At 48.9% G+C, this 10,244-nt stretch overlaps 2 protein-coding genes across 3 annotated transcripts in view; both read left to right on the top strand.

The window, feature by feature from the left end:
* The first annotated feature begins 411 nt into the window (after window positions 1-411).
* UFC1 (ubiquitin-fold modifier conjugating enzyme 1) lies at window positions 412-5,690 on the top strand. Its single transcript, XM_048488415.1, has 6 exons — window positions 412-559; window positions 1,126-1,193; window positions 3,017-3,080; window positions 4,016-4,092; window positions 4,379-4,469; window positions 5,441-5,690. Exons 1-6 carry the CDS (start codon window positions 437-439, stop codon window positions 5,510-5,512), a joined length of 495 nt encoding a protein of 164 aa, XP_048344372.1. The 5' UTR covers window positions 412-436; the 3' UTR covers window positions 5,513-5,690.
* A 4,244-nt stretch (window positions 5,691-9,934) lies between these two features.
* Window positions 9,935-10,244, top strand: part of USP21 (ubiquitin specific peptidase 21) — a 40,287-nt gene continuing 39,977 nt past the window's right edge. Inside the window, exon 1 of one of the 2 annotated variants that reach the window (XM_048511592.1) lies at window positions 9,935-10,088. The gene's annotated coding sequence lies outside the window, so the exon portion shown is untranslated. The remainder of the gene's footprint in view (window positions 10,089-10,244) is intronic. The other variant, XM_048511601.1, reaches the window with a different exon arrangement.

Below are 10,244 nucleotides of genomic sequence, written 5' to 3'. Positions count from 1 at the left end.
TTTGTCGTGTGGAGGTGAGCTGTAATTCCAAGCGAGCCTTAGGTACCACCTGGAGGCTGTACTGCCTAATGAGAGCTCATAGAGCCCATAACATATGGCAAGTCTCTTCTTCCAAATGCTGGTTTGGGGGATAGGGAGCAGCAGACAGTAGTCACTCCTCTTCCCCTGCAACCTCGTGAAAGAACCCCGAGGAAATTTTGGTGACCTTGGCCAGCAACCTTGCCATCAATAATCATGGCGTCCAGGCTAACTCCTCGGCGACATTTTCGTCACCAAGTCAACCTAACGCCTCCAGCGCTCTCCGCTTCAGCCCTCAACTATCATGGCGGGCCGCCTATTTCCGGTCACACTGGCTTGCCCTTAACAATGATGGTGGACATGGCCATCATTTCCCCCTATGCAGCTCGAAGCTACTTCCTGTTTTCTCTCCCCAAAGATGGCGGACGAAGCGACACGCCGGGTGGTGGCTGAGCTGCCGCTGTTGAAGACCAACGCGGGCCCGCGAGAGCGGGAGCTGTGGGTTCAACGGCTGAAGGAAGAATACCAAGCCCTTATTAAGGTCTGTTAAGGGAGGGAAACGTGATTTTTCGTTGGCTGACGTGGCTGCGTACGGTGGCTCGAGAGGGTCAAGCGCTTTGCTATTCATCCTAGGCTCTGCATATGGTTGGGGTTGACGGAGGATGGAAAGTGGTCGGGTTGCTGCAATTGTAGCCGAGCCTCTTAGTGGCATGCCGTAGCTCCTAAGCAAGGGTGCAAAAGCTATACCTTCCTTCTCTATCTGAAGTGTCATTTCTTAAAAACTGGGTACATAGAAAACCATAGTCGTCAAATGTCAAAGTAAATAGATCCCTTTTTGCCAGTGGAAATTTGGCCCATGTCTTTATTCTGCCCTTCTTTTACGGAGCAGAAGCCATCTAAAGTGTCTGCCTTTTCCCTCCTTTTTGTTCAGTTGAAAATCAGCAAGGGCTTGTTCTTCATTGTGGTCCTGCTACTGCCACGAGCTGAGGCAGACCTTGGAAACATCCTAAAATGCCCTCTAGCAGATTTTTTCCAAAAGTTGGCAGACATGAGGAACTGGGCACAAAAACTTACCTTTCTGCCTTTCTCCCCCGCCTCCTTCCTCAGTACGTGGAAAACAACAAGAACGCCGATAATGATTGGTTCCGGCTAGAATCTAACAAAGAAGGCACCAGGTGAGTGTTTGGTGGGATCAGAGAGCGGAAGAATAGTGTAGCAAGGAACCAATATATCAAGGGAGAAAACCCCAAACTACTGTACAATGGCTGTAAGTAATAACTTATTATTATTTTGACATTGACGATATGAATAAAGTTTGTTTAGCCAAGCAATCCTGTGCACTTCTCATTTTTCCTTTTTTTGTTTTGAGGGGGATGTCTGCGAACCTACGGCAATATGATTAGAGAAGCTGCAATATGTTCATGTTTGTGTTGCTGTAGCTTTGCAGACATCCCCCTCAAAACAAAAAAGAAAAATAACACATGCATGGGAACGCCAGGCTAAACAAACTTGATTCATCTACTTTATACAGCAAAATAGCAAACGGCAGAGCTGCAAGCAGGGGAAACCTCTGAGGAATCTCAACAGAGAATCTGCTGCAGCACACAAAAAAGCAGGTGCCACTGGAAACTGATAAAAGCTCTGTGCAGCAGGCAGGTTAAAAGATCCATTTTGGCTGGCAACGCTTGTGTTCTCCTGTGTTGTGGGACCACAAAATCCCAAAAGGAACGTCCTAAAGACGTTTCATTTATGCTGTGGGGAGTCCACCAGGAACCCACCGAAGAACTGTGACTAGCCCAAGAGTCAGCATACAGCTGGCATGTGTTGGAGTGCACAAGCTAATCTAGTTTACCAGATAAGCCTCCCCAGCTCAAGTGGCAGAGCAGGGAATCAAACCTGGTTGTCCAGATTAGAGTGCACCTGCTCCTAACCACCACACCAGGCTGCTGGGTGAGGCAGGCAATACTGAGGCAGACACACTCTGGTGTAAGATTTTCTGCATTCCACAATTTGGGCCCAGTGTTGCAAGAAGACCTTTCTGATTTCTTCAAAAGCTAAGGGGGAGCATACTCAGTGTAGAATAATGACATATCTCAACAAGGATATTGCTGAACTGGAAAAAATGGAGAAGAAAGCAGCCGTGATGAATAAGAGGCCAGAGCATCTTTCCTTTGAAGAGAGGCTGGAAGGTCTGAGACTTTTCTGTTTATAAAAGAGGTGACAAAGGAGAGACACAATACAAGTTTATAAACTTGCGTATGTGGTGGAGGAAGCGGCTTTTTCCCCTCTCCCATAACACTAGAACTCAGGGGCACCCAATGAAATTGTGGGGAAATAGATTCAGGGCCAACAAAAGGAAATGCTTTATTCAACGAGTAATGAAAATGTGGAATTTGCTGCCAAAGGATGTAGTGGTGGCTACGGGCGTAGATAGCTTCAGTGGCGTAGTAGGTTAAGAGATGTATCTAATCTGGAGGAACCGGGTTTGATTCCCAGCTCTGCCGCCTGAGCTGTGGAGGCTTATCTGGGGAATTCAGATTAGCCTGAACACGCCCCCACACGCCAGCTGGGTGACCTTGGGCTAGTCACAGCTTCTTGGAGCTCTCTCAGCCCCACTTACCTCACAGGGGGTTTGTTGTGAGGGGGGAAGGACAAGGAGATTGTAAGCCCCTTTGAGTCTCCCGCAGGACAGAAACGGGGGATATAAATCCAAACTCTTCTTCTTCTTCTAGATAGGTTCGCAGAAGATAGATCTTTCAGTGGCTAGTAGCCGTGGTGACTAAAGCGAACCTCCACATTCCAAGTCAGTCAATCTCTGAATCCCAGGCGTCAACATCAGGGAAAGGCCTCTGTGTCCTACTTGTTGGCACTCTGGGGCAACTGGGTGTACCCTGTGTGAAACAGGATTCTGCAGTGGATAAACGGTATATCCAATCCAGCAGAGTGGTCCTTAGGTTTTTAACCACAAATTGATCTCTCTGTGTCTTTTCTCTTGCAGGTGGTTTGGGAAGTGCTGGTACATCCACAACCTTCTAAAATACGAATTTGCTGTTGAGTTTGATGTGAGTTTTGCTCTCTACTCTGTTCCAGGGCCTTCCTGCCCTCCTTTCGGTTCCGACCTCTGCCCCTTGTGGGAGCTGCAGAATGAAATTAGAAGTGGCCCCTTCTTGCGGTGCGCAGTTTTATTCCGCTAATTGCACACTTTTGTTGAGTACAGTTGCAGAATAAAACTTACAGTTGCCATCTGAAACTGCAACTGGGCAAATAGGGCCAAATGCTCCTTTTTAAGCACTTGGCAGAAATCGATTATACCCTTCTGATTTTCTTGCCTGATCTGTAAGGGCTACAGGCCTCCTGCTAGAACAGGGGTCTGCAACCTGCAGCTCTCCAGATGTTCATGGACTACAAATCCCATCAGCCACCAATTGGCCATGGTGGCAGGGGCTGATGGGAACTGTAGTCCATGAACATCTGGAGAGCCGCAGGTTTCAGATCCCTGTGCTAGAAATAGCTTAAGGACGTAGGACACCGGTCACCAACCTTTTTGAACTTGTGAGCATGTTTAGAATTTGGACATGGCATGGTAGTCATTGCCACAAAATGGTTACCAGAGGAAGCAGAGCCAACTTCCCAAAAACACTTGGCAGGTGACAAGAAATGCGTTGGTGGGGTGCCGTGGCACCCATGGGCACCATATTGAGGGGCCCTGATATAGCAAATACTTTGGATGCATTTTAGGGGAGTAGCCATTTTGGCGTACAGTAGAAGAGTGAGGTCCAAGTCCAGAGCCAGCGTGGTGTAGTGGTTAAGAGCAGGTGTACTCTGATCTGGAGAACCAGGTTTGATTCCCCGCTCTGCCACTTGAGCTGTGGAGGCTTATCTGGCGAACCAGATTAGCTTGTGCACTCCAGCATGTGCCAGCTGGGTGACCTTGGCCTAGTCCCAGTTCTTCGGAGCTCTCTCTAGCTATTTCTGAATTCATGATTCCGATTTGCAGATTCCTGTCACGTACCCGTCTACCGCACCGGAAATTGCCATTCCAGAGCTGGATGGGAAAACTGCAAAGATGTACAGGTAAGAGGCTCTCCTTTTCCACTTCCTGGGGGGGGGTGGTGGTGGCTATTTGAGGGTTTCCAACCTCCAGGTGTGACCTGGAGTGCACCAGAATTCCATGCTGCAGAGATTACTTCCCTTGGAGAAAATGGTAGCTTCAGAGAGTGATCTGAACTGGCATTATACCCTGTTGAGGTTTCAACCCCTCCTTTGCATGTGTGGATACCTGTTGATACCTTCTGTCTGTGCTGGAGTTTAGCTTTTTTTCCCTACTGTCTGAAACCTGGTCTTTTTTCTCTCCTTCCAGAGGTGGCAAGATATGCTTAACTGACCACTTTAAGCCCTTGTGGGCCAGAAACGTGCCCAAATTTGGACTGGCCCATCTCATGGCTTTGGGGGTGAGTTGCGGGCGTGGCGTGGGGAAGTATATGGGGGAAAATTGGGACTGCAGGGGACACTATCTCACTTTCTGAAGCAGGGATAAAGTGGAGGGCGGGGCTAATGCAGTTGGTCCTAAATACATCTGATGAACTGGATACGTCAAGAGACTTTGCGTTTCTTTCTGCTGCAGTGATCAACCGAACAGGCATTAAATACAAAACATTTTCTCTTTTTTTCCCCTGTTAAAGCAACGGGATTTCTGCCTTTACACAAGACTGTTTGTTATTAATATTTTGGAAAAGAGTAGGGCCAGTGGTTATCAATTTGAAAGGAACTCGGCTCACAGACACTTGTGCTGGAATAAACATGGTTAGTCTTTAAGGAGCCACTGGAGATCTCTTGCTTGGCTAAATTAGACAAACACAGCTGGAATGATGCCTGTTAGTCTTCCAGCTTATATTTTCAGGAGGGCAGCCATGTTGATCTACAATAGAAGAGTTAGATTCGAGTCCAGTTGCACCTGAGAGACCAATAACATTTTTGGAGGATGAGCTTTCAAGAGTCTAAGGTCCCCTCGTCAGACACAATGAAGGGAGCTTTGATTCTTGAAAGCTCATACCCAGAAAATCTTGGCGGTCTCTGATGCGTGACTGGACTTGAATCTAGTTCAGGGGTGTCCAACTCTGGCGCTTCAGATGTTCATGGACTACAATTCCCATCATCCTTTGCTGGCATGGCCATGCTAGCAGGGGTGGATGGGAATTGTAGTCCATGAACATCTGAAGCGCCAGAGTTGGACACCTCTGATCTAGCTGTTTGGCGTATAGAACCTGTGATTTGGCCAGAGACCAAGGCGTTCCTGAGGAATCGTTGCATGGTGACTGGAATTGCACACTGCCAAAATGGCGCCCTGATGGGTTCAGGCGGTGGAGGAGGTGGGAATGGCAGCTATCTTATTGGCTCCTGAAAACTTTCTTTTGTCTTGCAGCTGGGACCCTGGTTGGCTGTGGAGATCCCAGACTTGATATCAAAGAGCCTAATTGAGCACAAAGAGAAGTGAATCCAGTGCGGCCTATGCGTGAAAACTGGGGCTCAGCCATCCTTCTAGGCCTCTCTTCTCAACTCCAGCAGGCCCACATCCATGCCAGTGACTTCTCTTGCACTTTGTCTAATGTCCGGACTTCAGTTTGCCAACCTGCGAATGGCGTATGTCTTGCCAATAAAAAAACTGCCCCTTCCTAGGGGTGACTGCTTTGCTCTCCGTTTGCCTGTTAGAAAGGGGCACGAACTCTTTCAGCTGAACTCTTTCACCTGAACCCCCTTAAATCTACCCCTAACTATACTCTGTCTCAGATAAAGATGTTAGTACAGTCAGTTGGGGGGCAGCAGTTGAGAGAATTGTGTGCTTCTGCATTAGCATATAGTCCCAAACGAATATGAGAATTATCATTCATTTTTACAAGCTGCCTTTGTCAGAACCATTATTTTGTGCATTATTGAACGTGGCACTTTGATTCAAGAGCATTTACGCCGAAATCCGGTTTTATTTTCAAAATTTCAAACAGATCGTAGGTAAGCAACTGGGTGGAGCGTTCTACAACAAAGAAGGTCCGGCGTGTTGAGTTCTGTGACAGAGGAATATACAATCTACTAACATCTTTTTGTGAGCCAGAGTATACCATGAGCCCTTACTCCTGTTCAGCAAGGTCTTGCTTCTGTGGTTAGCCGTGGATGGAACAGGTAGCATTTGTAAAAGAAGCCTTTCAACGGCAAGTGGTGCAACAGCATTGTTAGAGGTGTGATCGTGCAACTGAGATACACATATGTCACTCCTCCGATGCAACAGGAGGTTTGCTGTCTGTTCTTTCCTTGTTATCCAACTCGTTCTCCTGGAACAAATGGGAGACACAGGGGGAGTGGTGTGGAGACGGGGGGAGGAAAAGAGCAGGAGATGCAAGTGTCCTCTTTGTCACTGGGGGAGTTGAAGATGTGTGTCTGGTGTCCCAGTGCCACAAACTAGGAAGAGGAAACCAGGAAGTGGAACCAGAACAAATGGGTCGAAAATAAAAGAGTCTTCGGCTCAACATTAGGAAGAACTTCCTGACAACTAGAGTGGCTCCTCGGTGGAACCGGCTTCCTCAGGAAATGGAAGGCTCTCCTTCTTTGAAGGTTTTTAAGCAGAGGCTAGATGGCCGTCTGACAGCAAGGCTGATTCATTCTGTGAGGCAGACCAGGAGAGGGAGGTCAGGAAGCAGGGGAGCCAGTGCTTGGCTCTCATGACCCTTTCTTACATGCTCAGAGAAATGCCGATTTGCCACTTTGGGGTCTGGAAGTAATTTTCCTCCAGCCAGATTGGCCAGAGATCCTGGAGATCTTTTGCCTACCTTTGGGTGTGGAGCAGGGGTCACTTGATCCTGGAGATCTTTTGCGTACCCCTGGGCGTGGATCTTTTGCCTACCTCTGGGCGTGGAGCAGGAGTGGCGGGGGTAAATAGTTGTGGATATCCTGTGTTGCACATGGGGTTGGACTAGATCAGGGGTCTGCAACCTGCGGCTCTCCGGATGTTAATAGACTACAATTCCCATCAGTCCCTGCCAGCATGGCCAATTGGTCATCCTGGCAGGGGTTGATGGGATTTGTAGTCCATGAACATCTGGAGAGCTGCAGGTTGCAGACCCCTGGACTAGATGACCTTTGAGGTACCTTCCAGCTCCGTGTTTCTATGTAAGCCTGCAATGTCTGCTGGTGGTTAAGAGGTACTTATCCCCAACCCAGAATCGTGCATTTACTAATTTTGATAACGTATTCTGACACATACACACAACTCCAGCTAGTTAGCAAGAGATCTACAGTGATTTCTCAGTGACTGTCTCTCTCATCAAAAGCCAGCGTAATATAATGGTTAGAGCAGGGCTGTCCAACTCTGGCGCCTCAGACGTTCATGGACTACAATTCCCATCAGCCCCTGCTGGCATGGCCAATTGGGTGCGCCAGCCGGGGCTGATGGGAATTGTAGTCCATGAACGTCTGAGGCGCCAGAGTTGGATACCCCTCAGTTAGAGAATCAGACTAGGAGTTGCACCTGATGAACCAAGCTTTGACTTATTAAACCTTTAACCCTCATTAAACCCTGCAAAACTCTATTGGTTTTTAAGATGCTATTTTGGACTCGTAAAGGGAAAACCCAGATTCGGATACCCGCTCTGCCACCAAGCATGCGGAATAACTTTGGGCCCGTCACACACACTGTTAGCCTGACCTGCCTCGCAGGGTTGTTGTGAGGATAAAATAGAGAAGCTGTGGACGGCATAAGATGCTTTGGATCCTTCTTGGAGAGAGAGAGTTGGGGTGTAAATGAATAAATACAATTATTTATTTGAATGCCTTAGCCTGGGGCTAAATCCCACTGTGCTAAATCTCACTCCTCCACATGAACAGCAAACTCTTATCTAGTGAACCAGATGTGTTTCCGTACTCCTGCATTCCTGCTGGGTGACCTTGTGCTAGTCCCAGTTCTCTCAAAACTCTCTCAGCCCCACTGACCCCACAGGGTGTCTGTTGTGGGGAGAGGAAGGGAAAGGAGTTTGTAAGCCTCTTTGAGTCTCCTTACAGGAGAGAAAGATGTGATATAAATCCAAACTCTTCTTCCTTCAGGGCAAGCATTTCTGAGCTTGCATAACAGCAGAGGGCTTTGCCTTCCTTCTCGGGTGGATCCAGGTTGTCTGTGGCTGGCTGGGATCCAGTAGTTGCTTAATGATACGCAGAGTGCTACTGCAGTTGATCCTGCCTGCAATTAATGTTTGCTGAGATGTTAGGAGCCGTCCTTTGGTAGTGACTGGGTACTGAGTCAGATGAAATGCTGGTTTCGACCCCTTCCTTGCCCTGGATAAACTAACACAGCATAAGCAATGAATACAGCAGAGCAGGAATGCTGAGACGAATGACTTTTCACAACCTGGTCCGTGTGGATGTGTTGACGCTTTTGTTTCTCAGTGGCAGCAAGGGCAAAGCTGTCTAGAAACGCTGCTCATCAGTGGAAGAAGACCATCTAAGCATGTGCCACAAAAAAACGGGTCAGAAACTGCATTATAGTTTTGTGTGTGTTGAAGCTAGAGTGTCAGGCTGGAGCTGAGGAGATCTGGGTTCAAATCTTGCCACAGACCTAGCTGGGTATTAGTTCTCAAGCAAGACTAGTACAGTAGGGTTGCCAGCTTCAGGTTGGGAAATACTTGGGAGACTTGGGGGCAGAGGAGCCTGAGGATGCTGGCAAGGGCCGATGGGAATTGTAGTCCATGAACATCTGGAGGGGCAGAATTGGACACCCTTGCAATAGAGACGACCTTTCAAAGCAGCCATTTTCTCCAGGTGAACAAAATTCCTGTCACCTGGGCATCAGTTATAATAGTGGGAGATGAGCTCCAGCCACCACCTGGAACATACATTGCTCCCACCCTGTCAGTGTGTTGGAACCACCTGGACGCTGGCAAGCCTACTACTGCAAGCATGATGTGGAGTAACTGCAGAGGTGGGATCCAGCAGGTTCTCACAGGTTCCTGAGAGTAGGTTACTAATTATTTGTGTGTGCTGAGAGGGGGTTACTAATTGGTGATTTTGCCACGTGATTTTTGCCTTAGTTACGCCCCTCCTCTCAGCAGTAGTGCGCAGAACTTGAAGCAGTCTAGCAGGAGGTGCACCAGCGTGCGTGGCAGCTTGCACCTGCATGCATTCGTATCCCACCCAAGGACCAGCGCAGCAGCTGTGTCCTTGCTACAGCCCCGCCCAGGAATGCCCTGCTCCCGGAATGCCCGGCCACACCCCTGTTGTGCCCCTCCCAGCCCCATTGGCGCTACGCCACAGTTTGAATCCCACCGCCATGGGAATCTGTTACTACAATTTTTGGATCCCACCACTGAGTAGCTGCTGAGATAATTCTCCTTGCAGGCTGCCCAGGATTTCTTGGAGGACTTATTTTAACTTGATTCTCCTCAACCTCTCTGTTGTATTTTAAACTCATGCCAATAAAAGGTTGATGATGATGATGATGATTATTTCTTGGAGGAAAGTTGGGATATAAATATTCATTTGAGAATGCTAATGATGTCCGACGTTTCAAAGAAAAGTAATGGTTTGGACTTTTAAAAAGGATTCCATCATTTAGGCGTAGGGGCAGTCTTATTATGCTTCTTACTCAAGAGCAGGCTTCCCTGGGCAAAGCAGGATTGAATTCTACTTAATAGTGCCGGGGATCGGGTTGCAAGCCTACGGGCGCTTTTATGGGCATGCAACCAATTTAATAAAGCAGGAATTGACGCTCCCAGTTACATACATCCTCCTCTCCCTTTAAATCCCGGGCAACGCGTCTCTGTTTCCATAGCGACGCGAAGTGGGCGTGGCTCGGAGGAGGCCGGCGAGAAGAGCGCTCGTTATTAAAAAAAGGGAAGGAGGGCGAGCATGGCCGAGTTGCGCACGCGCAGACCTGCCAGACGACGACTGCTGACGCGCGCCGGTGGAGAGGAGCTCCCGCGCGTGCGCGTTGCGGCCGCCCGAAGCCGGCTTTGGCAGGGCACCTGCGGGGGAGGAACAAAGATGGCGGCTTGTGCTGCAGGAGTTGTTGTTGCCATGGCGTCCTGCAGGAGGTGAGGCCCACACCTGGACTCCGGGTAGGGGTAGGGATGGGGGTCCTGCTCAGTGGGGCTTGTGGGAGGGCGTGCAACAAGCCGAACAGGGGACGCTGGCGAAGGGGGTCTCCCCTCCCTTGAGCTGGTTGAGAAGCTGGGGTGCCTTTGAGTGAT

This window comes from Sphaerodactylus townsendi, linkage group LG01, assembly GCF_021028975.2.
Source record: "Sphaerodactylus townsendi isolate TG3544 linkage group LG01, MPM_Stown_v2.3, whole genome shotgun sequence".
NCBI lineage: Eukaryota > Metazoa > Chordata > Lepidosauria > Squamata > Sphaerodactylidae > Sphaerodactylus > Sphaerodactylus townsendi.
Note: the sequence above shows the minus strand (reverse complement) of the source record. Positions and strands in the feature narration are given on the sequence as shown.